The sequence below is a fragment of the Sapajus apella genome, unplaced genomic scaffold, assembly GCF_009761245.1.
Source record: "Sapajus apella isolate SASKATOON/1434 unplaced genomic scaffold, GSC_monkey_1.0 scaffold37, whole genome shotgun sequence".
Taxonomy (NCBI): Eukaryota; Metazoa; Chordata; class Mammalia; order Primates; family Cebidae; genus Sapajus; species Sapajus apella.
In genome coordinates this window covers 20,015,833-20,041,163 of record NW_022436977.1, presented here as the reverse complement: position 1 = coordinate 20,041,163, position 25,331 = coordinate 20,015,833, and the positions used below count along the sequence as shown (strand labels likewise).

Sequence of the window (25,331 nt, the reverse complement as noted above, 5' to 3'; positions counted from 1 at the left end):
TGCGCATGTCTGTATGTGTGTTGGCATGGTGAGTGTTAGGATGAAGCGGGAGCACGGATGCTGGCATCTTAGAACCTCCCTACTCCCAGACCTCCTCTTCCGGGCTCCCCACTGTCAGAAGGGCTGGCAAATGCCTTGGAGGAGGTAGAGGCTGGACCCATGGCAAGCCATTTACAGAAACCCACTCAGCACCCCAGTCTAACACTACAACTGATTTCACCCAAGGTTTTAAGCACGTATTTTCATCAGACCCTGGCCCGATACCCATCTATGCAAGGCTCCCCAGCCCTCTTCTCCCTGCTCCAGTAGTCTCCCTTACAAATAAATCACTTTTCTGCCTTCAGGGTTTCTTTATTCTGCCTTAGGACTGGTTGGGGCACGGGGAGAGGAAGCCACTCACCCAGCCAGCTCACCAGGCTGGCCCAGACATCTCTCAAGCTGACCAGTGTCCTGAGTAAAGGAGCTGGCCCAAGGCAAAGTGCCCCAGCTAGAGATCCCTTCCCTGGCACAGGGGTGGCCTCCGTGACAGAGGGCCTGTGAGCAGCTAGCATGAGGCCTGGTGAGCCGGCTCAGGAAGGGCAGAGAGGGTGTGGAAGCTTCTGGAGGAGGTGGGGTGGGGAAGAGAACACGGGAGGGGCGGACTCAGCTGGAGCCTATAGGGAGCCAGAGCCGCCTGGCTTGTCCTGGGATCTCAGTCACTCCCAGCCCTTCTCTGAGAAATGGGAAAGTTGGACCCCTGTACCTCCATAGCTCTTCCAGGTGGTGAGATGACGGCAAGGAGACAGATGAACACATCACCTAACCTTTCTGGGCCTGTTTTCTCATCTGCAAAATGGCTGGATGCTCTCCAAGTAGACTTACAGACAGGACAACCCTCTGAGGGAATTTCTAAGAGTGCCCAATTTTAAGTGATCCCTCCTATTGTCCCCACAAAACGTTTACATACCACATATCCTCAATTTCAAGAAAATAGCCACTGGTTTAGAAACTCTCAAGTACCGCGATTTGCAGCACGCTTTGGAGGTTGCACGTTTACGTTCTGGAAGAGGCCCTCAGACTGCCTTCGGCGCACCCGTCCGCGAAGGTGCCGACCCAGCACGTCGAGGGGTCCTGCCCGCCTGCCGGCGGGGTCCGGGCGGGCCTGAGGCGGCCAGGGAGCAGCTCCGCCTGGCGGCCTAGCGAGCCTCCCCGGGCCGGCCCACAGGCCAGGGCGGGTTCCAGCGGTGCGCGCCGGCGGGGTGCGGTCTGGTGGTTAGGGGCTCTCAGGCCGCCCCTCCCGCGGGTCTGCCCGAGATGGACCCATGCTTGTGAGCGCGAGGGAGGCGCTGCAGCCCCTCAGTTCCTAGGCCAGGGAGGCGAGCACCGCCCCCAGGGCCCGCCCCGCCAGCCTTCCCGCCTCCGCCGGCGCGCGGCTTCTGCGTGGCAATGCAGCCCCACTTCCCCAACTAGCGCGCTGCCTCTTTGTCTTTCCGCGCCTCCCCTCCTCCCAGACAAATGGCTGTTGGCAGGAAATTGGACGCGCTCCGGAGAAGCCGCGCGCCGCGGGGTGGGGGCGTAGCGCGGCCAGCGGGCCTCGGATGCTCCCAGCCGGGGCGGGGGCGGGGGCGGGGACGGGGGGGATGTTTTGACATCTTGGCAAAGAAAGGAACTTGATGCTTCGAAAGTGCTTTTCACAGCCGGGCTGTGTCTGTTCCAGAGCTGATTTATAAGCAGAATCTGAGCTCGCTTCTCCGCTCCCTCCCCGGTCAGCCCGGGGACGGCGCCGGAGGCGCGGGCGCGACTGTGCCCGGCAGGATCGGGTTTATTTATTGCCTCTGGCCCGGAGCCGGGGGGGCCTGGGGACTGCACAGTTCCCTCTGCCCGAGCCCCTCCCCTCCTCTCCCCACCCCCCAAAGCCGGCTGCTTCCCAGGGGCCTACCTTCCCCAAACCTCGTACCAGACTCTGGGCCGAGCCCTGCAGCGGTGTGGGGTGGAAGGCGGGGACGGAAGCAGAGATGGTCAGGCGCCCCATGGGGCCGAATTCCGCTCCACCTCGCAGAGACCCAGTGGGAAAGGGTGGTGGTGGTGGAGGTCGCCACCTCTGCCCTATGGTCGGAAAGGAGCCAGAGCTGCCAATATGAAACTCCCTAGGACCCCAGCAGCTCTGGAACCCCGTTCCTCCAGGGGCCATCCTTTCTCTCCAGAGTTAATCTATCCCCAGCTCCAGACAACCCCTTACTCCAAGGACCCAGGGGCCCTTTCCCTTTAGAATAAATTAAGGAATCTTCAGCTTCTACTAGATCCCAAGAGAAGAAAGATTTCAGAGATCATGTCCCTGGGAAGAGCCATGGCCCTCAGCCAGGTGATGGGCACAGGGCTGGGTGCAGGTCTATAACAGTGCCCTGGCTTCACATCTAAAGAGTCCGGATGGCCACAGGGTAGAGCAGAGACATGTGTTCGGCCCCCTTAATGGGTAGCTTGCGGCTGGCATAGTGGTGCACAATTTCAGGGACGCTGCTGAAGGGCGGGCTGTTCTGGCCCAGCACATATTTGTGTTCCTTGGTCCGGGACAGCTTCATGTGCATGAAGCCCTGGCTGCTCCTGGGAAAGAGGAGAGGAGACCTTGTTGAGTGGGGGCTCTTCTCATTCCCCCATCCAGCCATCCAGTAACCCTCCCCAACCCTACAGCAAATGTGGTGGTTCCGAAGCCAGCTGAGAATTGAGAGATTAGGGAAGGTGGAGGTCAATCCAGAAAGCAGGGGTGGTGGTGGTGGTAGTGAGTAGGTAGCACTGGGCATTGGCTTTGTGGTAAGAGCACAAGATGTGCCAAGAATGTGTGTATACTGAGTGTTCGGGGTGTGTGCAGGTGGAAACTGAGTGACCAGCACCACCCCCAACCCCTGCTGGCCAACCCTGGGGTCCAGGCACCCCGGCCCTCCAGCCTCTGTGGCCAGGGCCAGTTTAACTTCACTCTTGGTGAGCTGTAGGGTAGGACACCTGTGAGGGGCTCCTGATGACTCCTGTGGAACAAAATATGCCCCTGGCAGGAGGGTGGGTGGACAGATATGACAACCAAGCTAGGCTTGCTTAGGGTTCTCCCTTCTAAAGACTAGGAGGGAGGGGAAGCTGGTCTGGAAGTGCCCCCAAAATCTGGGAGTGCTCAGCTGCCTCCTCCTGGGGATATCCCTTCACTCTCTTGCTCTCTGGGTCTTGGACCAAGCCCCAGCTCATCTTTCAGGCCCTTCAGCCTACAATGACTTCATACCCTTGCTCAGAGGGGGCATGCTCCTGCTTCTCCCATCTCCCTACCAGGTCCAATAAATCAGCATTAGTGCCTGGCCCTGCCCTCAAGACAAGGACCCCACTACTCAGAGCTCTGGCTAACTCCTAAATATCCAGGCACCCTTGGCCCCTGAGAAGGAATGGGGGAGAGACCTCCAGCAAGAATATTTAGGTCTAAACTACCACAGGCTTGGTCAGTCAGGCCTCAGGTCTGAAGCCCATGCATAGGCAAGGAATGTTTTGGGAAGCCCTGAAGCCTAAGTGTTGTATACTGCTGATCAGAGCCTACTTGGGGACAAGGATAGGGCTTACGGGTTAGTGTGAAAAGTAGAACCAGTGAGGGGGGCTGCCTCCATCCTGAGGCCCACCCCCCAGAGAGGTGAGGCTGGCAATCCTCAGCACTCGCCTCCCCTGGCCTGGGTACAAAGGCTCCGGCTGAACCCATTTCACCAGGCCCACAAGTGAGAAATCAGAGTGGGGAGGCTTAAGAGAGGTGAGATGGGAGGAAAAAACCAGGCCCTCAATTCCATCCCTCTGCCTCCCCTAGCAGACTGCTGGGAAAAGACCTGGGGCCCCAGGGCTGGGTGTGTCAAGGTAGGGTGGTGGGGAGGGGGGTGGGGGAACATCTGTAGGTCTGAGATAACTGGGGCTGATGGTGACAGCACAGGTCCTTGAGGAAAGGAGCCAAGGGCCTGAGGCAAACAGTCCCTGTGGGTGGTGGAGAAGGGAGGCAGTGTCCCTGTCAGGCCCAAGGCTGTGGGCAGCAACATGGGCCCTGCTTTCCTTCACCTCTTCTCAGCTGGGGCTGACCCCTTCCCCTTAGTCCACCTGGGGAATCGCCTCTCCTAAAAGCTGCACATTGTATCTTCTTGACAGACAGATCTGGCTAAGAAGGACAAGTGGCCAGAGAGCTCAGCCTCCATCTGGATAACCAACCTCCTGGGGAGGGGATGGCTGTGCTTTCCCACCTCCTGGGACAAAGTCCCAAGGGTCCATCAGGACACAGCAAAGCCCTTGCCAGACCCTCAGGGGACTGAGGTTAGGACCAGCTGGGCTGCAGGTCCAGGCGGGCAAGGCTTTTGGAGGAAGTTGTTTAATTACCAGTGAAAGTCCTTCCATTAGAGAGAGAAGAGAAACCGTAATTGTATTTCAGAGAAGCTATTTATATGCAAACGAGGCTCTGGCAGACAGATGCGAGCCAGGACAGCCAGGGGCAGGAGCAGGTCTCCAGGCCTCCAAGCCTGCCTGCCATTTTACCTCCCAGGCTAAGGCAGGCCCAAAGGGCTCCACTCTGGAAGCCCTGGCATCTCCCCTTACCTTGGCCAGTACCAAACAATATGGCACTGGTGGAGCCCTGGAATACCATGGTTTGTGGAGTCAGACAGAGCTGGGTTCAAATCCTGTTTTGGGGACTTTATTACCTGGTGGCCTTGGCCAAGTAACAAACCTCTTTGAATTTATTTTCTGTCTATAAAAAGGAGATCTATCTTGCAGGGGAATAGTTGGTTTAGAGATGGTATATAGGCTACTTGGTATGCTCCATGAACTTTAACTATAATTTTTAAAGCAATACACATTTCTGAGGTTACGTAAATCAAATTTTTGACAAAAACTTTTCTGGAAAATGCTCCTTTGATTCTATAATTCAAAGACTCCTAGGGTATGACAGCTGGAAAAAAGCAGTATCTACCAACTCATTTGGCAAAGGTAGAAACCAAGGCTTGGAGATATTAAGTGATTTCCCTAGGATCACACAGCTAGTTTATCAAATCCAAGAATAGAACTCAGGTTACCTGACTATACTCTGGCACTTTGGCACTTTCTTTTCTTTTTTGAGACGGAGTCTTGCTCTGTCACTCAGGCTGGAGTGTAATGGCACGTTCTCCACTCTCTGCAACCTCTGCCTCCTGGGTTCAAGTGATTCTCCTGTCTCAGCCTCCTGAATAGCTGGGATTACAGGTGCTCACCACCAAGACCAGCTAATTTTGTATTTTTGGTAGAGACAGATGTTCTACCATTTTGGTCAGGCTGGTCTTGAACTCTTGACCTCAGGTGATCCATCTGCCTCGGCCTCCCAAAGTGCTGGGATTACAGGTGTGAGCCACCACGCCCACCACTTTTTCTGTTATCTTTTAGTGAAGTTAAATAATTATCCCCCAAATATGTCTGGTTTAGTAGCTCCAAATTTCCATAGACTGGATTTGTTTGAATACCTGTGCTTTGATGGCCGTAGAAAGTGATGCAGGTGTCCTACTAGTGATGGCAGGAGGCAAATGAACTTACCACCCCAATGGCTTCCTAACATGGGGTGCAGGGTCTACCAGGCAGAACTCCTGGTTGTCCAGGGCAGGGCAGGCCATGCTACCAGGGAGTCTGGGAGGCCGATCGGCTGCTCCTGGGAGGAAAGCTGATGGGAAGGGAGGGCCCTGTCTCCCCTACCTCTTCCAGGACCCAAAAGCTCAGACACCCCCATCCCCAAACACACACACATATTCACCTCCTCAGAGTAGACAGGAATAGCTGTGTCCACTGCCCTGCCCTCCTTCCAGGACTCAGCCCCCCATCTTACCCTATAGACTCCCTCAGGCAAAGCTCCTATCTCCTTGTCTATGCTTCTAGAACATCTTGGGCTTCCATTAATAATGATGACTGTGATAATTTTATTGAGCCCTCAGCATTATACTAAGCACTTCTCATGCATTATTTCATCTAATCCCTCCCTATATTATCCCCCATCCACTTCATTAGTAAGGAAACTGAGGCCTAGAAAGGTTAAGGGGGCCCAGGCCACACAGCTAGAACAGAACCCTTCTGAGCTGGACAGTGTGGATCAACTATTTCTCCCAATGGACTCCGAGCTCCTTGAGAGCAGGGGCTGAGTCTCAGATTACCAGTGCCTGGGGATTGTTTATGGGGGATGGTGACCTCCCAGCTTGGCTGGGCATGAGGGGAATACTGGAGTCCCCTTCCACCCTGCTGGCTGTCCCTGAACCCACAACTGTCCGCACTCACTTGAGGGAGAGGGAGAAGTCATTCTTGCTGGTCTCACTGTTGCGTACCAGGTAGCTGGCCTCTTTGCATAGCCGGAGCAGGTTCTCGGCGTCGGTTCGGCTGATGGCCCCATGATACCAGCTGAGGATAAGAGAGAGGAAGGGGGGCATCTCTGCTGGGTCCCTCGCCATCCAGGCCCACCCATTGTGGGTGTCCCCTGAAGGGAAGCCAGTGCCAGGAGGGGAGGAGCAGGGAGGGAGTCCCCAGCTGGACACAGACACTCACACCTGGTTTTCCAGAGGCAGTGCTGGATCTGTCCACTCCCCCAGGGGGCTGCTGGGCTCCACGCTTAGGGGCTTGGCTGACTTGGGGTTCCCTGCAGAGAGTCGGGGAGGTAGCCGCCCCTTCTCCTCCCGGCCAGGTGACAGGCAGCTCTTCTCCGATCCTTCAAACTGGGCTGTGGGGAATATATCAGTCATGGACTCTGAGGACCCTAGAGCTCCTCAGATGTCCCTATTGAATAGCCAGTGCCCAGATTCCTCCAGCCCCAAAAAGGATCAAAGGAATGTCCTAGGAGAGCAGCTCATGCTCAAGGGCCTGAGTGGCTCTGGGGACATAATCCTGGGTCCATCCCTCGGTGGGGGTGGGTCCAGCCTTCTGTGCCACATGGGGCCTCGAAGTCCCCACGCTATGCAAGGAGAGGGCAGAGGAGCAACCCCAGTAACCATGCAAGCTTCTCCCTCCACAGCAGCTGACTGCCTTCCCCCAGTCCATCCTTTCAGGGTGGCTTCAGCGCTGATAATATTGTTTCTTTCTCCTCCTCAGAGTTCATTACCGTTCTCCAAATCACCCTGCCAAGCCATTCTGTAGAAATGACTTATTGATCTGAGAACAATTATCTGATTCCCCTTGGTGCCATCCTGACAGGCTAATCCTGCCCAAAGCCGCCAGCCAGCCAGCCCCTCCCCCACCCCCAACATTGCTGCCCACTGGCTCCCCTCCCCAACCCACAGAGGCCCAGAGGTGGTAGCTCTGCCCTCCCAGACCAGGGAAGCCTGACAGCTGAGCCTACATAAGGGAAGGCTGAGCCCCCGTAGGTCCCGTGGCCACAGGCACACATGCATGCACATGCACGTATGTGACAAACACCCTCCTTCATCTCGTATTTAAAAATACAACATTCAGGGCCGGGCGTGGTGGCTCAAGCCTGTAATCCCAGCACTTTGGGAGGCCGAGGCGGGTGGATCACGAGGTCACTAGATCGAGACCATCCTGGTCAACATGGTGAAACCCCGTCTCTACTAAAAATACAAAAAATCAGCTGGGCATGGTGGCGCGTGCCTGTAATCCCAGCTACTCAGGAGGCTGAGGCAGGAGAATTGCCTGAACCCAGGAGGCGGAGGTTGCGGTGAGACGAGATCGCGCCATTGCACTCCAGCCTGGGCAACAAGAGCGAAACTCCGTCTCAAAAAAAAAAAAATACAACATTCAGGCACCAATGTACATACAAATGCTCATGCCTGTGCACACACACACTTGGGTGCCCATTCTGGGCAGGACTGAACATAGAGAAAGAATTAAGTGCCTTCTTTCTCCTCATTTGAGCTTTTTCTCTCCTTGTAGCACTTTCAAACCTTATTGTCTTTCAGTCACCAGATGCAAGGGTCAGATCTCCTTTGTGCCGAGGAGTTCCATACTTCCTGTGCCTGTCCCACCCCCACCTCAGGAGTATTCACATTGCTAAAGGATCTGGTCAAGCAAAGCTCCCCCCAAAGTAAATTTAAAATGGTAGACTTTTGCAGCATGGTGAGGAACACATTAGAAACGGGCCATCGTAGGAGACATCGTCCCCACAGCTGCGAGGAAGGGAGGAATGTGCATTTTGTCTTTTCCTTCTTCTTCCCAAATGAGATTTTTCCTGGGGTCTCCAAACCCTGCCCCACCTCTCAGCTCCTCCAACCCGACCCGAAGAGCTTGGAGGGGAGAGGACATGTCACCCTGGCTAGAAGTCCCCCAGGACCCACCGCTGCTGTCCTCCAGGCTGGGCTCTGGGAGGGGCGAGGCTGGATCGGAGACGTCCCTGTCCCCGTCAGGCAGGGAGGGGCTGCTATCCAGCTGTCCCACAGGTGGAGGCCAAGGTAGGTCTTTGATGACCTTAATGTCAACTGGAGCCAGCAGCAGAAGTGAGAAGAGAGACAGACAGTGACAGAGACAGAGACAGAAAGAGGGAGAGGTTGAGACACCAAAACCCAGAGCCAGGACACAGGACAGCCTAGAAAGGAGGAGGGGCAGAGGCAGAGGCTTTTGGGAAGGGACTGAAGGGCTGGGTGGAGCCAACGCTGACCACACCAGGCTGGCGGGGTCAGAGGGCGGGAGGCTCGGGTGACAAGCAGCAGGATGCAGGGTCTTGCTCTGCCAGCCCATGGGTCCCCTTCATTTGACCTCTCACCAGCCTCCAGGGCCCAAAGGTACCAGGAACAGAGGAAATGCAGGACTAAGAGTCACCAGCACCTCCCAGCACCACACCTGGGTTTCCACAGCTTCCTGGCACCCACAGCCTTGCCTCCCTTTCTCCTTTTCCCCACAGCCTGGGAACTCACAGGCAGCGAGAATGAGCCAGCCTCACCTCAGGTTGTCAGGATTACTCAGACTTGGGGGCAGATTTTTATTGAAATTTAATCCCCCCATCTTGAGAAGAGTGATGCCACTGGCGGCTGCTGGACTGCTAATGAGGTTTCCTAATGACGAGCATAGATTTTCCCATTAAGCAATCCAAACAATATTGATTCTCCAAAGAGACTTCTGGAGATAAACGGCCTATCCTCAATGGTATATACTTTACAGGAAAAATACTAGAATCCTGTGGTTTCCCAGTCTGGCTGCTATGCTGGGGAGGGCAGAAAAGGGCTGGGTCCAGCTTCAAGAGAAACCCCTTGCCCAAGCAGGGGAGAGAGGCATATGGGGGCAGGAGTGAAGTTGAATGGCATTTGAGCCCTTTGTGTTCTCCCTGAATCAAGGACCAAGGAGCAAAAGCCCTCTCCCTACTCCAGGCTCCTTCTCCACCCACCTCAGACCGCTAACATGCACTTTTCCATGGTAGATTTGGACTTGAGATGGACAACAGTGTGGCAGGAACAGAAGAAACCTGATCTTCATTTGACAATTAAGGAATTTCTCATAGCCTCACTCTGCTCCTCAGAAATCTCCTTGGGGTCAGATACCCCTGGTCTGGCAGGGCCCTACCACTGGGAGGGACAGCCCTAGAATTCAGGTTACACCCATAGCTGTTTTCATTGTTTGAAGTAAGTGCCTTCTTTTGTTAAATGTTAAGTATTTTAACATATGCCACGAGTTTCATAAGTCTGTTTTGGAATTTCTTTATTTTTAAATATACCCAGCTCCCAAAAGATAGAAGTAGTCTAAGCCTTTTAGCTTCCAAGAGGTGGTGATGCAGAGAAATGCCTTCATCCTTCTTCTGCAGCCATTCCTTGACCCTGCACACATCACTGTGTCCACACTGCCAAGCCCACCCTCTGTGGTATAGAACTCAACTACATTTCCCTTGAGTCCTGATCCTGGGCCTCCCTGGACTCCTGGAGTCCACTCCTTTCATTCTCCTGAGAATGGAAAGCTGCTCAGAGACCCCAGCTGACCTGCCCTCTCCACCAGGACTCACCTGCAAAGGCTTTGGAAATCCGCTCCTTCTTCCACTCCCAGGGCTGGTCATACTCCTCTGGGGGCCTCTCATCATCCTCTGGCAGGCGAGACTCCCGGGGCCAGGGGGCCCCCTCACCCTCTGGGGTGGCCCCATCCTCCTCTGGCTCATATGGTGTGTCATACAGAGGCAAGGGCTGAGCTGCTGTCTCCTTGGAGCCCCGGATCTCTGCCGGGGCAGGACAGGAAGGGAGAGGTGAGGGCTCAGCTCCCCTCCTCCCACAGTGCTTCTCAGCAACAAACCAGCCTCCTTCAGAAGAGACGCCCTGGCTCTAGGGGGGAGCTCAGCAGCCACGCATCCTGGGTTCCTCACCCTCAAAACACTTCTGGCTCTCTAAAAGTAAGGGACCCTGAGATTCAGATGTTTCAGGATTTAAAAGAAAGAAAAAAAAAAGTAAGTGACCCAAAGAAGGCAGGTGGGCGCCAAAGCTAAAGACAGGAAAAGGATCCTACGACAGCCAGCAAGGCCTGGGTAGCTAAAGTTTATGAGTTTGGGAAACTGAGGCATGATCCTCCACTTGTCCACCTCCTCCCTGCTGCCAAGTTCCATTTGTTTCCTTCTGTCTAAAATGATGTCTTTTATTTATTTATTTTTTGAGACGGAGTCTTGCTCTGTTGCCAGGCTGGAGTGCAATGACACAATCTCAGCTCACTGTAACCACCGCCTCCCAGGTTCAAGCAATTCTCCCACCTTAGCCTCCCGAGTAGCTGGGATTACAGGCACCTGCCATCATACCCGGCTAATTTTTGTATTTTTGTAGAGATGGGGTTTCACCATGTTGGCCAGGCTGGTCTTGAACTCCGGACCTCAGGTGATCCACCTGTCTTGGCCTCCCAAAGTGCTGGGATTACAGGCCTGAGCCACCACACCCAGCCCACAAAAGATATTTCACAATCACAAAATTCTTCTTTGCTGCCCAGACACTGTGGACCACCACCTCCTTTAAACTTTCCCTTTGACAAATCACATTCATCGTCATAAAGACCTTTCACTTTGACATTCCATGGTGTCAAACTCATCACCTTCTCCAAAGCTAATTGGTTCTCTTTTTGGGATCACTGACCCAGCCCTCACCATTATCTTGTCCTTCCTATCTTGAATGCTAATATCTGACCTTCAGTTGTGTGGCCTCCTGTGCCACTTCAGGTCACACAAGTCACAGCTGCTTCTCCAAAATGACTATGGGAAAGGCAGTGATCATCCACCCCAAGGACCTGGCAAAGACTTTCTTTCTGATCACCCCCATTTGGCCTCTCCCTAGATCCTCTCTTGGCCTCTGTTCCCCAAGACTGGGGCTTATGCATTTCTCCCTATCCTAATGCCATGACCCAGCCTCATGGCACTTGATGCATCTGTATTTCCAGCCATGTGTGTCCATAAGGACCTTCCACTTTGACATTTCATAGTTTCAAAGTTATCACCTTCTCCAAAGCTAGTGGTTCTCTTATTAGGATCATTGACCTCAGTGAAAATATGATAAAAGCTATGGAGCTACTCCCCAGAAAAATGTGCTTCTATATTTTCACATATAATTTCAGGGCATTCATGGGCCTCCTGGGGGTCCATACCCTCTGGCCTAAATGGGGTAGTCAGCTTCTCACCTTCTCCATTTCTGTCTACTACTGTTCTCCTTGGACCTGGCTCTCCTTCATTCTTCAAATCACATTTGTTCTTTTCCAATACTTGATGACCTTCACCCTCATCTCTCCGTATGTAAATTACTGCTAGGGTGAACTTCCATTCTGCAGGTTCATGTTTCCAAGGCCTCCATGGAATAATATTCCTGGGATATTCCTGACCACTCTCTGCCTCTCTCACTACCTCTCCCAAGTAGGAAGAGCACTTTATTGAGTTGGCCACTGAATGCACGCTCTCCTTCTCTTGAAGAGAAAGAGCATTCTGGTTCATGTAGTCAGTGGCCTGCTCCTGTGCTGCCATTGACCCAGAGCCCCAGGTACCAAAGGGCAGGCTCTGAGCTTGGATAGGCACAAGCTCTGGCTCTTCCTTTGCAGAGTTCCTCTACTAGGCCTACTGAGTTGTCCAAGCCTGAGTGGGCAAATTTAATTCTGTGGTGAAGTATTAAGAAGCCCGCTGTAGGCCGGGGGCAGTGGGTCACGCCCGTAATCCCATCAGGATTTGGAGGTCAGGAGTTGGAGACCAGCCTCACCAACACGGAGAAACCCTGTCTCTACTAAAAATACAAAATTAGCTGGGAGTGGTGGCACATGCCTGTAATCCCAGCTACTCAGGAGGCTGAGGCAAGAGAATTGCCTGAACCCGGGAGGCAGAGGTTGCAGTGAGCGGAGATCGTGCCATTGCACTCCAGCATGACAACAAGATCGAAACTCTGTCTCAAAAAAAAAAAAAAAGAAGCTCATCGTGATGACACATAAGAAGCCCATTGTGGTGAACATAAGTAATGTTCTCTAATCAACTTTATCAGTAATAAAGCTGACATTTTCCTCTCCACCTATCTATTTCCTTAATCTTATTTCTCAATTATTTCCAAGCTCAGGAGAGAAAGACAGGGGTGTTAATTATCGGCCCCTTAAAACCCCAACAATTTCAACATCCTGCTAACCCAACTTTCCAATGCCTGATTCTTGCGGGCAATTCTGTACACGAAAGCCTCAGTAATCCTCTTAAAATGCCATATTCGTCCTGTTCCTCTCTTGCTCAAGAATTCATCATGACTCCACTGCCCATTCTGAAGCAAGTCCAGATACCTCATTCCAGCCTATGAAGCGCTGCCCTGCCCCACTTGGAATCTCTCATTTAGGACTAACACCCAGGACTAACATCATTTGCCCCTGAACAAACTTCTTCTCACCTTGCCTCAGGGCCGTAGCTTGGACAGACCCACCCTGTCCTCTCTGATCACTTCTATTTCATCTCTTTCCCCTGGACTGTCTCTCAGCCTCTGTTCCCAAGGCCAGGTCCTACTCACTTCTCCCTAGCCTCACTCTTTGGACTACTTGCCCAGGCTCATGGCATTTACTGTAACCATGTTTCTAGCCATCTTTCTCCAGTTGTCACGAAGATGGTTCATTTCAAACTCATCCCCCCTCCCAAGGCTAGTGGTCCTCTTTTTGGGATCCCTGACCCTCCCAGCCCTCACCGCTTTCTTTTCTTTCCTATCTTGAATGCTTCTATCTGACCTCCAGTTGTGTGGCCTCCTGTACCACTTCAGATCTCACAGTTCACAGGTGCTTCTCCAAAATGACTCTGAAAGACAGTGACCATCCTCCCCAAGGACCTGGCAAAGACTTTCTCCATATTTTCTAGGGACCAAAGAATCTGTCCTTAGACTTGTGGGTCACAAAGCCTGTTCTGCAGAGTCCAGGCCTCCGGGAGCACCTCCCCTGCCCCTTTTACTCACCAGCCATCATCTTTTGGGCCTCATAGGGCTCCATGTAGCCGTCATTTTCAGGGACCTTCTCTGGGGCTCCTGAAGCTCCTGCTGAGCCTTCGCCAGTCTCCTGAACATCAAACGGGTCCGCATAGTCTTCCAGGATTGCTAGCTGTGGGAGGAGAGTGAAGAGAGTGGGCTTCAGGCAGTGGAGAGACAACTCTGCTTCTCCTCAGACGCTCTGTCCATGGGAGCAAGAGTCCCAAGTAGGCTGCCTTAGACCCAGACCCCAGATACTTAAGGGCAGGCTGTGAGCTTGGATGGGGACAAGCTCTGGCTCTTCCTTTGCAGGGTTCCCCCACTAGGCTGCCAACCAAGTGGTACATCTTTCTTTTCCACTAATTTTGCGCCTCTAGGCCATCTCCTAAGCTAAATGGCCAGAAGGAGGCTACTGGACCTTAGGGCCTGCCTCAAGTCAGCGTCCAAGCAGGACCAGAGCCTACACCAGGTGGTTCAACAGAGGGAGTTAATTCAGCGAAACAGTTGCAAAGAAGTTGGAAGAGTTCAAAGAGCAAGCAAAGAATAGTGAGACAACTCAGAGATTTGCATGGTCCATGCCTATGAGGGCACTTCCAGATGGTGAATGAATAAACAGCCGTTGACCATCAAAGGAAAGGCTGAGTACTCACTTTTCCAGTTCTGCTGATTGAGCCGCACAACATCCCTGTCATGTGGGTGTTACTGGCCCCATTTTAAGGAGTCAGAGGCTCAGGGAAGTTAGGGAACATGTCCAGGACCGTTCTGCATAAGTGGAGGAAGCAGGTGACTGGAACCCATGCCCTTTGTGCAAGAGGCTGCCAGCCTGCCACCAAGCGGCATCTTGACTGTCCCAGGAGACAGAATGCTGAAGCAGGCATTGGGGCAGCCCTGAAATGCTGAAGTCCCCATGGCTCCTGGAGAGCAGGGACAGGAAAGGCTTCACTTTGGCCCTTCACTTCCCATGCTGCCCCTTTCTCCCACACAAGTGGCTCACGGCCACTCCTCTATGCCTGCAAACCACACACCAAAGAGGTGCTCAAGGTGCTCAGGGCGGGGTGCAGCTGAGGACAATAGAACCTTTCTCCAGGCTGGGCTTGGGCTTCTCCTGGTGGGGCGCTGGCTAAGGCAGAGACCGAGCCCAGCCCACCCAAGGCTGCCAGCACCCCCGGAGCACTGCACCACTGGGTTGACAGGCAATGATGACAGGAGGTGGCTCCAGGGCCTACGGCATGGGAAGAGGCCTTTCTTGCCTTTCACTAAATCTCAGTCTAGGCTTTGGTTCTGAGCCAGATCGAGGCTGTGCGAGCCAGCTGGGGTGGAGGCCCAGGTGGGGTGGGGTGATTGGCCTGCTCTGGGTTAGGATCTAGGAATGGGGACCCCTAGCAAGGCAGAGATGAAGAAAATTACTTCCTTTGTCCATTCTTCCTATTTTATGTGAATGGACTTAACACGTATTTACAGAGTGCTTTCAGGAATTTAACAGTAAACATGGTTCCTGCCCTCAGGAAGCTCACAGTCTGCAGGAAGACATGAAACAAAACAAATATTACCATGCAGTGTGATAATAACCCATTTGCAGTCAGGGCATCTGAAGATGCCTTCTGCATGTTCCTTCAACCCCGCTATTCCCTCTGAGGCACCTCCCAATGGCTCCTACCATCTCGTCTGGGGTCGTCAGGTCCCACCTTGTTCTACTCAAGGCCTCAGCTCCTTTAGCACCTCCCTTTCGTCTCTGCCTGCTTGTGGGATAACCACTACCTCAGATCATCCCATCATCACCACCGGGCTATCCAGACCCGAGGGCTCTTTGTCATTTTTGTCTTTCCAGCTCCAATAAGCACCTGGCATACAGTAGGCACTAGAAAAATATTTCTCCTTGATCATCGCCTATCTCCCCTTGGAGCCCTTCACCCCTAGTCCTCCTTCCTTCAGGAAATAGAGAAAATAAATCCACTCGTCCCTACCCGCCCAAGTTGCTTCCTCCCAGGCCAACTGGCACCCACAGTGCTCCCTCTTGACCAGCGGGGCTCTATGGTCAGCCCACCTTCAGTGATTCTGTCAGTCAGCAGCCAGCATCACACTGTTGTGGCAGTTGCTCAACAGTGTCTGAATCAACCAACACTTTATCCTTAAACCTTGCATTGGCTCTCCAGTGCTTCAGGAAAAAGTCTGGAGTTAAAGAGATTTGAAAGCTTCCACTTTCTCTTTCTCTCTACTCACCTTGGATCACTTTGTTACCAGAAAGCTGCATGTTCTTTCTACTTCAAAGGCTTTCCCTCTACCTGGATAGCTTTCCCCTTCCTCCTCAAGCTAACCCTTATAGATTATTTCTTCAGAAAGCCTTTCCATACTCCCCCCAGGCCTGTGAGGTATCTCTGTGCTGGGTTATTATCACACTGCATGGTAATATTTGTTTTGTTGTATGTCTTCCTGCAGACTGTGAGCTTCCTGAGGGCAGGAACCATGTTTACTGTTAAATTCCTGAAAGCTCTCCATAAATATGTTAAATCTACTCACATAAAACAGGAAAAATGGGCAAAGGAAGTAATTTTCCCTGTTTGTTCAGGAAAGAGAGGAAACACAAATCTGGATAGGGTGGGGTCCTTTGAGGGGACAGTCTTTCCAAGTGAAGCTGTGTCACCACATGCTGCTCGGCCAGCAGAGGTGCCTTATATCCCCCCAAACCCTGCTCCTCCACCCCATAGAGCCCCTCCTGCCTCTCCCTCACCAAACCTGCAGGCAGCACCCTTCCCACCCAAGTCCTGGGCCCATGCCCAGAGCCGTGACCCCTCCCAGGCTGGCGTGGGCCTCCTCAGCTCTAGCCTGCAGTGCCCGTAGGCACCCAGGTGGCAACTCTGCGGGCCGCTCAATGGCTCCTCTGTTCCATTCCTGGCTCCACACCCTGGGCTGGAGTGCCCAAAGAAGCCACCCACAGGTCTGGGAGTCGGGAGCAGCAGCAGAGATACCAATTGGAGAGGATGGCAGGACAGGCACCCACCCTGGGCACAGAAGATACCAGGCAAAACCCAGGCCTGCTTTCCCAGTGGCTTCTAGGTCCCCAGGATAAACTGCTCAGTGGAGGAAGCTGCACCAATAGGCTTCCGACCCCTTTGTCCTACCATAATTTTGTTTATGGTCCCTTTGCCCCACTCTGATGTGCTCACTGCTATACCCTGCATCAATCTCAAAGCCAGAAAACAGTAGGTACTCAATGTATACTAATGGACACTCAGCAGTCCTCCTCTCCAGACTCCATCTTCTGAAGTGACATCACCTTTCAGATCCCCATTCACCCTGACCTCTAATGGCTGCAGGATCAGGCTCTCCACAGAATCCCCATCTGAATAGAAATTAAAGATTCTGGCGGCCCAAGGGCCAAAGGGAGGAATTGTCCTCGAAGGACCTTTGGGGAAGACACCTAAAAACACAGCTGGTATTTAGGCACATCCTCTGATACAGCCAGAATGCTGCTGAAATACTGAAAGATTTCCAAACTAGTAGGTAAAGTAGCCACTAACCAGAGGATCCCCTGTCCAGCACCTTCCTGCCACCCAGCAGGGTGCCTCCAGGACTCTGCTATTGCTGTTCTAATTGGGCAGTGCCCCTCCCAGAGCAGCTGTCATACTTTGAATCTCCTTCCTGCTCAAGCCTCTCCTGTGGTAGCTAGCAGGCCTGCCATCTGGTTCCTCTTTCACTCTGCAATTGGGCCACGTAACACATTCCTGACCCCCACCACGGGGCTCCAGGGGATGCGAATCCAGGAGGAGCAAGAGGGGCACACGTTACAATATGCGCCCTTGCTCTGCAAAGTCCCCAAAGTCTACCACTGCCCCTTTCCTCTGCTTCTTTAGTTTACATTGAGTGTCTGGAAACCCCTTTTTATCTGCAGACCTCTGTCTTTCTATCTGTAGAAAAAGGATGGTAATAGTACCCATATCACAGGGTTGGGAAGAGGAAAATGAATTTGTAAAAGTTCTTAGCCCAGAGGCTGGCATGGAGTCAGTGCTGAATAAATGTTAGCTCTGAGGATAATCTTTTATACTCAGGTATTAAGGCCTCAGAGTTCAGGTGCTTGCCCAGGGTATGCAGCTTGTCAGCAGCAGAGACAAGACAGGGACCCCAGCTTCCTGACTTGTAGTGCCTGATCACAGATTTTCCAAAAATTGGGGAAATGCAGCATCTTCTCTCCTCTATTTGTAGATTTAAGACACACTTTAAATCTAAGGAGTCCTGCAGCAAAGAAATCAGTCTAATTTTGTTTAATTCTGTAATTCCCCCAAAGTATTTAACCACGGAAGCCCTTTGTCACTGAAAACTTATTAACCTGTCACAGTTTGGGAAATGGTACATTACTTACCTTTCTCGAGATCAAACTTTTTATACACATTGTTTGCTTATTGGAATGTCCTTATACTACTTTATCTGAGAAATCCCTTGACATAAAACAAATGTCTTTCCCTTTTCTAATTACAAGAACAATGCCATGTTTATAGAACAGTCAACCATTACAGACATGCAGTCCATCCTCCCAACCCTTGGATGTGTCTGGTACCACTTTGGGACTGGGTAACAAGCGGTGGTCCCTAGCATTCCGGAAGTGGTAAATTCAGCATAGAACACACCCCTCATTCCTTCCCTAAGAGTCGGCTTCCTCTTGTTCATTAGCAAATGTTTAGTGAATACCTCCTCTCTGGTAGGCACCTGGTGGTAGGTGCTGAGGGTCCAGGCATTGGGCTCACTCTACTACCTGTTGGCTGAGAAACCTTGCAAGTGTGAGTCAACATTCCTGTGCTTTGGTTTCCCCATTTATAACCTGGGGATAGTAAGAGAATCTTCTTCACAGGATTGTTTTAAGGATCAACTGGTCTAATACATGTCAGCTACTTCAAAATGGTACCAGGCACAAAGTGGGTACTTAGCAAATGTTAGCCACTATATTATTAAAGACAAAAAGACCAAATTTCTGAGTCTTTCTGGAGGCCCACCATGATAGACACAAAATAAGCTCCAAGCTGTGAAGCCCTAAGACTGGGCACCAGGCTCTGGAGGCACCCACAGGCCCACTGCATGCAGGGTTTGGGCCCAACTTTTGCTCTCACATAATATGTTGCCTCTGTGGTGAGGGCCAATGGAGTGGGCAGCAGGTAACCCTCCAAGGCCTGGGCCCCAGCCAGGGCTTGCTCAGCCTAGCCAGCAGCTCGCATCCACGGTCCTCAGGGTCCCAGCTGTTCCTGGTTCCCAATAGGCAAAGTGCCAGAGCTGAGTTGTCAATGAGTCACTCACTGGCCAAGGTAAGAAGCACAGATGTCTTCCAGACAGAGTTGGTGTTGCAGCATAGGGTTACGGTACTGGGTAGAGTGGACAGGCCTGCCGTCCAATCCCCCAGTAGCTGCAGGCCTCAGCCATCCTCAAAGCAGCCATGGCAGCACAGATGGCCAGCCTGGGCCACAGAAGCTTAAGAGGTTTAACCAGTCTACGAAAGTTCCTTCACCTGGACTCCTCTCTTCTCCTCCCTCCTCTCCCGAGAATCTCCTCCTCCCTCCATCTCCATCTGCAAGATAAGCAGATGGGACCTCCAGACTCTGTGGAAGTCTTAAGAAGGAACATTAAGGCAAACAAGTGAACAAACTCCAAAAAGGCAAGTACGAGGTGCTACGTCCCTTTCAGTGCCTAATAACATACACTTAATGAACAGTGGCTAAGGGATGGGCCTATATTTATTGGCAGCCCCTACTGATCCTCCTAACCTCAGGGCAGGAATGACTCATTCAACTTCAGATGCCCTGACTGTATCCCTCACTTTACTCTTCCTACCTCTGTCTGTTTCCTCCTTTCCAAATCTGTACCTGGAGGATCCAAGTCCTGTGGATATCATCTATGAGGTACCTCTATTTTTTAAAGTTTTTAATATTTTGGGGCCTGTGAACCCCTGTGAGAATCTAAGAGCTATACCCTTCCCCAGAAAAATAGGAAATATCTGCACACAGTTTCTGGAGATTCATGAAGCCCAGAAGCCTCTCCATGAGCTTAGAGTCCTGGTTTTAATCCAGGGTGCCTGACTGTCGTCTTATCCATGTTACCTCCCCACCCAGCCCCAAACACATATCTTGGCATGATGGAGGCAAAAGACACACTGCACAGATGGTCATAGGCAGCTCGGAGCTTCGTCCAATCAGAGCCCCATTTCCATATCCATCCCTGTCCCTAATTACACCAGGTTTTTCCTGCTAAAGGTCTGAGAAAAGGGAGCAAAGCAAGGGAAGGCCCAGCTCTCTAGTCCCACTGCCAGAGCATGGCCTAGGGGCCAGATGAGGGCCCAGCACCATGAGGAAGCTCTTCCTCTGGCCAGATGGCAAAGCCCTGCCTGCCCGTTGCAGGGCACAACTCCTGCTGCTCCCACACCTGCCCTGCCAGGCCTGCCCAGATGGCCACCCTTGCACCCCTGCCAACTACAGCAGTGGATCCCAGGGTGGGTTGGCAGCCAGAGCTCCGCATGGGGAGAAGACTAATGGTCCTGAGCCCCCTGGGCCTCTCAGGGTACTGTCCAGGACCTGGTTCTCTCCTGCGTGCATACTATCTGGGTTTCTGCTCAATCCCTCTGGCTTGTATAGAAACACCTCTACCCGTTTCATCAAATCTCATGACCCACCCCTTCTCAGAGGATGACTCCCCCAGCCCCAGCCACTGGGCTCCAGGAGAAGGAGAGGATAGGCCAGCTCAAAGCCCATGACTGTTCCCAGGCCTCATCTTATGTCAGGAAGAGACCTCAAAGCAAGCCAGGAGGCCTGAGAGAAGGAGGAACAGAAAACAGGGAAAAAGCAACCACATAGTACATAAACACCAGCTCCATCTGGTCACAGGCGCAAGCGCCAGCTCACATCCAGGGGCAGCATTTCTTAGGTTTAAGGTAAAGACTCAGGCACCTTGTCTGAGCTTTTCCTAGGGGAAGACTAAGACCCCAAACTCTTCCCCTAATCGGGTAGGGAGCTGCTCTCCCTAAATGATGGGAGGCCCCATGTCAGGGCCCATAGAGACAGCATCCCTGCCCCAGGCCAACTCTGATGGCATCCTGGGTCTTTCTCATCACAACCATTAAAGAAACCAGATTGTATGGCTCCTGGGAGAGCCTGCTGGATTTCATTCCTGTCCTTGTAGCTGACAAAGGAGTCAGACATCTCTTGGCCCCCAAGTCTGAACAGCACACAGATCACAGAGCTGACCCAAGCTGAGGCATGGAGGCCCTTGGCTAGAAGAGGCTATGAGTCTCTGCATGAAATGTGTGGGTGTAGCCCCTTCCATGGGGGTGTCTGGGAAAATCTACCAGGGAAGCTATGACTAGGGGAGTCCCTGACCCTCAGGCCACCGTGATAATGGACAGTCACCATTCAGGACATATTTATGCACCTTTCTTTATGTCAAACATTGTGTTAGGCACTTGGGAGACACAAGAAGACATGGTCTGTGTCCTGGAGGAGCCCATGGCTTGGTAGGCAGCTTGTTAGTTCATCCAAGCCACTGCAGAGAGGAGAAGGGCCAAAGACAGCTCAGGCCCAGGTCGCCTGTGCCAAACAGGCAGTGGTTAGGGAGGAGGAGCCTAGCTGGTCAGTGGGAAGAACAGGGCCTAGCCCTCTCCTCTGCCTCACTGTCACCACCTCCATCACATCACACAATATCAAGGGACAAGAAGAGGAGCGCAGCCTCAGAGAAGTGCCCTTGAACCTTCCTCTGCCGAATAAGTATCCTGGCCCAGGATGGGCAGCCATGCCCCATGGCAAAAACTAGAGGAAAAATAATTTGCATTCCTGAGGCTTCTGCTCCGACCCTGACAGATCTCTCTCATCCTGGAAATCTGGCAGAACAGCCCTCTCAGCTAAAAGCCTCAATCCTGGAGCCAATGGATTCGGACAGCAACTTTGCACTCCAATCAAATGAAAATGTTCTTCTCTGCTGAGGAGAGAGGAGTAGGCCCCCAGAAGTGAGCTCCTGGGGTGAGTGAAGAAGGACCACAGAACCAAGGCAACCCACAGAGTCATCATCACAGAATTTAGGGGCCTGGGATGGCTTTCAGCTCTCACTCTGCCAGGGAGGGATAAGGCCGACGGGAGTCAGGGCAGGGCCCTGAGCCATGGTGGGTGTCCTGTTCTCCTCCCTATCCGGGTGCCTGTAGACCCAGGAAAGGCTCCAGCCTTCCTCAGAATGGACTGGGGGAGAGGGAGGCCAGGAGGAGAGGAGGAATGGGCTCAGCTGCTTAGCCCCATGTGGGCAACAGGTCCTGAGCACTGACTATCCTCATACCTGAGGGGACAAGGGAAGGAGGGAAGAGTGGGCCTGGACCCCAGGAAGCCCCTTGGCAAGACCTGTAAGCTGCCTATCTTGGCCCCCTGAGAACAACAGCCCATCCAGCTCCAGTCCCACTGGGTAGGGCAAAGGCCAGCTTGTGCTGTGTCCACAAGGAGAAACCCGTCTTCACCTCCTTTCTGGGGCTTCAGCACCTGCAAGGATGCTTAGGCTGGAGAAAGGGGAGGAGGAAGAGGAGGAGGAGGCAGAGAGGCAGCAGGAGGGTAGAGCTTTGTGCTGGCTGTGCCCTGGGGGAAGGGTCAGAGATCAAAGGGCAGAGAGCTGTTGCTTCCAGAGGGGCAGAAAGGCCATCAACCAGTGGGGGTTGGGAGATGCACCTCAATTCCCGCTAGAAAAAGGCTCACAGATCAGGCTGGAGGGGGCTGCGAAGTGGAGAGCCAGACCGGGAGGGGGAGGGTCCCCAGTCCTGGGGCCATTACAGTGGATGGGGCAGAAGGGCACAGTTTGGGGCTTCCGTCTCAGATTAGTCAGCTGAGAATCTGAACAAAGGTGGGTGAAGGCTCGGAGCCCCGGGGTCAGGGGCTCGCGTCTGCCAGGAGTTGAGACACCAAGGGGCCCTGGCCAGGCCATCTTTCTCCTCGCAACCTCCAGACCCCTGACCGCCACCCCTCCTCGACACCCCGGCCCGGCGCTGCACTCACCCTGTCGCCGCTGGAGGGGGGTCCAGAGATCCTCTCATCAGCAGGGGGCGCCGGGGGCCCAGGGGTCTCGACCCGAATAAGGCGGTGTGGGGGAGAGCCGTGGCGCGGGGGCGGCGTGGGGCCGGGGGTGGCGGGGGTGGCGAGGGCGGCGGAACCGGACGACCCCCCGGAGTAGGGGTCTTCGAAGTCGCGCTCCCGCTGCAGCCTGTAGGCGGCCAGGATATCCGGGGGCGGCGCGGGGGGTGCGGCCGGAGAAGGCGCAGGGGGGCGGTAGTCGGGCTCCGGGGGTGCCGGCTTGCTGCCCCCTCCGCCACCGAGCCCCCCACGGAAGCCCAGGTGCTCCCGGAGCCACTTGGCTACTCCGCCGCTGCCACCCCCTCCCGGGCCGGCTCCCGCACCCCCGGCGCCCCGGCGGGACCCCCCCGGGCCGCCCCCAGCGCTCCCCTGCGTCCGTGGCCCCGGGCGGGAGCCCGCCAGAGGAGCTCCGCTCAGTAACATGGGGCCAGCCAGACTGAGCGAGGGTAGCGCGGCGGCGGGTGGGGGACGGGGGTGGGGAGGGGGGCGGGGCTCCGCCGGGCGGGGAGGGGGCGGGGCGCCTCAGTAACAAGGGAGAGGCGGGGCTCCGCTCCCTAACGGGGTCTGCCTCCTCCCGCAGCTGAGAAGAGCGGGCGAGGGCTTCCAGCCTGTGTAGACCGGCAAGAAGTAAAGTGGGCGGCCCAGGGGCAGACGATGCTACTCCTAGGCTGAGACTGAATCCTCCACGTGTCGCCACGCGGTCCCCTGTGGGCGCGCACACATCCCTATCTGTTCTTTTCCCCAGCTTCCAGCTCCTACAAGACGCAGAGAGGGGAGCCCCCAGAGTCCTGGCTCTAGGGCGTCTTCCTCCTCTCCCCTTCCTTCTCCCAGGATCCCGCAACTGGAAACTATAATCTAGAAGGAAAATCTAGGAGGGCAAGAAAAGGGGCTGTTCTGTAAGACCTGTTTGTAAGCCTCCTTCTCCCGTGCAACCTTGGGAACCCCACAACCTCCTCCCATCCAACCGTACGCACTGCACATACCCGAACCTACGTTACTTCCCAATCCAGGCAAACACATCTGACATCACATACAAACAACTCCCTAGAGACGCCTACTTCACTCGTGTCGTTTCCACACAAGCCATTCTCCCAGGCAATCAGCTTTCGCTCAAACAGCACCCCCACCCCCCACGGGAGCACCTGCCGGCAGCGGGCCCACCCGGCTCTGACGGTAGCATGCGCACGCACGCAGAAATCCCTTCCAGCCGCATCCCGGGCTTCATTGTCAATTAGATGAGTGACAAAATGGAAACAGACAAGTCAATAAATCAAGTCTAGAAACAGTCCCAGTGTTGTCTATCACAAACTCCTTATCCTCCCGAGGCTAGGATGCTCAAGTGCTAGGCATTTTTGTCTTAGAAATAAAGCCAGTTCCTCCCCATAAATGCTGTAGCCCTGAAGCCAACACCATTTGCTTTTGGCTCTGTTGGGAAATTAGCTGCCTCACCTCACCTTACCCCACACCCTTACCCCCACTGCCTCAGTGTCTCGGCACTCCTAGGCTTATGTCTGTCCTTGAGACGGACTCTCTCACTCTGTCGCTAGAGTACAGTGGGGCGATCTTGGCTCAAAGCAACCTCCACCCCCTCCCCAACCCTCCCTTCCCCTGCCTCCGTTCAAGTGATCTTCCCATCTCAACCTCCCAAGTAGCTGTGATTACAAACGTACGCCACCATGCCTGCTTAATTTTTTTGTATTTTTAGTAGAGATGGAGTTTCACCATGTTGGCCCGGCTGGTCTCGAACTCCTGGCCTCAAGTGATTCGCCCGCCTGGGCCTTCCAAAGTGCTGGGATTACAGGTGTGAGCCACGGCACCGGGCATATCTGCATTTTGAGGGAGCAAAAAGTCAAGAGGCCCCAAAGGAAAGAAGTTCAAAGCAGGGGGAGTAAAGAAGGATGTAATGGTAAAACTTTGAATCTCCTGGGATTCCCAGGGCCCCAAGTCTCAAAATATTTGTTGAATTCCTGCTTTGTGTGCAAATTCTAGCTGGGCAACGTGGCTCACTTTGTAGTCCCAGGTACCCGGGAGGTTGAGGTGGGAGAATTGCTTGAGTCCAGAAGTTCAAGGATGCAGTTAGCTATGACTGTACTACTACACATCAGCCTGGTCAAGACAGTGCTGCTTGGATATAGGACAGTGCTTCTCAAACTTTAATGTAGACACTAATCTCCTGGGGATCTTGTTAAGTTGCAGATTCTGATTCTCTAGGTCTAGCTGGGGTGGGGTCCCAAGTGATACAGACACTGCTGGCCCCAGACCACACGTTGAATAGCTGTACTGTAGGAGATACTGGAGAATCTAATATTGTACTTGATTTTATGAAGTATAATAGAGAAAATAACATGTGCACTTTTTTTTTTTTTTGAGACCGAGTCTTGATCTGTCACCCAGGTTGGAGTGCAGTGGCACCATCTCAGCTCACTGCAACCTCTGCCTCCCAGGTTCAAGCGATTCTCATGCATCAGCCTCCCGAGTAGCTGGGATTAGAGGTGCTCATCACCACGCCCAGCTAATTTTTGTATTTTTAGTAGAGATGGGGTTTCATCATGTTGATCAGGCTGGTCTCAAACTCCTGACCCTGTGATCTGCCTGCCTTGGCCTCCCAAAGTGCTGGGATTACAGGCGTGAGCCACCACACCCAGCCAACATGTGCACAGTTTTAACATGTGCAGTTAAATCGACAAATGATGCAAAACAAAGCTGGACATAGAGATGATAAATACAGAAGAATGGTCCAGTTAATCTACATCAGAGAGTCTCTACCAGGTGTGAGGACATGGATAGGTAACTAATAAGTCCAATTGTTATGGGCTGTAGCCAGGTATTTGGGGAAGGTACTCAATGCTACTGATCCTTGCTTTCCTTATCTCTGGAAAGGGCATGATAATCATTGTGTGAG

At 53.3% G+C, this 25,331-nt stretch overlaps 1 protein-coding gene and 1 long non-coding RNA gene across 4 annotated transcripts; one reads left to right on the top strand and one right to left on the bottom strand.

Annotated features, from left to right (window-relative positions):
- Positions 1–1,649: 1,649 nt before the first annotated feature.
- On the bottom strand, positions 1,650–22,863 carry SHF (Src homology 2 domain containing F). 3 transcript variants are annotated; one of them, XM_032297590.1, is made up of 7 exons: positions 22,355–22,863; positions 13,347–13,488; positions 9,929–10,135; positions 8,277–8,417; positions 6,538–6,709; positions 6,274–6,393; positions 1,650–2,580 (listed from the first exon to the last, which is right to left on the bottom strand). In XM_032297590.1, exons 1-7 carry the CDS (start codon positions 22,850–22,852, stop codon positions 2,394–2,396), a joined length of 1,467 nt encoding a protein of 488 aa, XP_032153481.1. In that variant the 5' UTR covers positions 22,853–22,863; the 3' UTR covers positions 1,650–2,393. The 3 variants fall into 3 exon arrangements, with proteins under 3 accessions (XP_032153481.1, XP_032153483.1, XP_032153484.1); XM_032297592.1 differs by lacking the exon at positions 8,277–8,417; XM_032297593.1 differs by lacking the exons at positions 1,650–2,580; positions 6,274–6,393; positions 6,538–6,709; positions 8,277–8,417 and adding an exon at positions 9,614–9,746.
- On the top strand, positions 20,707–23,716 carry LOC116564456. Its single transcript, XR_004274906.1, has 2 exons — positions 20,707–21,343; positions 23,010–23,716. It is a non-coding gene; the product is annotated as an uncharacterized LOC116564456 (long non-coding RNA).
- Positions 23,717–25,331: the final 1,615 nt, after the last annotated feature.

Excerpts from the sequence above, each read along its gene's own strand:
- SHF (XM_032297590.1), bottom strand. The coding sequence starts at position 22,852 with ATGTTACTGAGCGGAGCTCCTCTGGCGGGCTCCCGCCCGGGGCCACGG. Across the intron at positions 13,489-22,354 it reads CCCCCTCCAGCGGCGACAGG|CTAGCAATCCTGGAAGACTA; the intron begins GTGAGTGCAGCG and ends CTCCTCCCACAG. Across the intron at positions 8,418-9,928 it reads GATTTCCAAAGCCTTTGCAG|TTGACATTAAGGTCATCAAA; the intron begins GTGAGTCCTGGT and ends TGCTGGCTCCAG.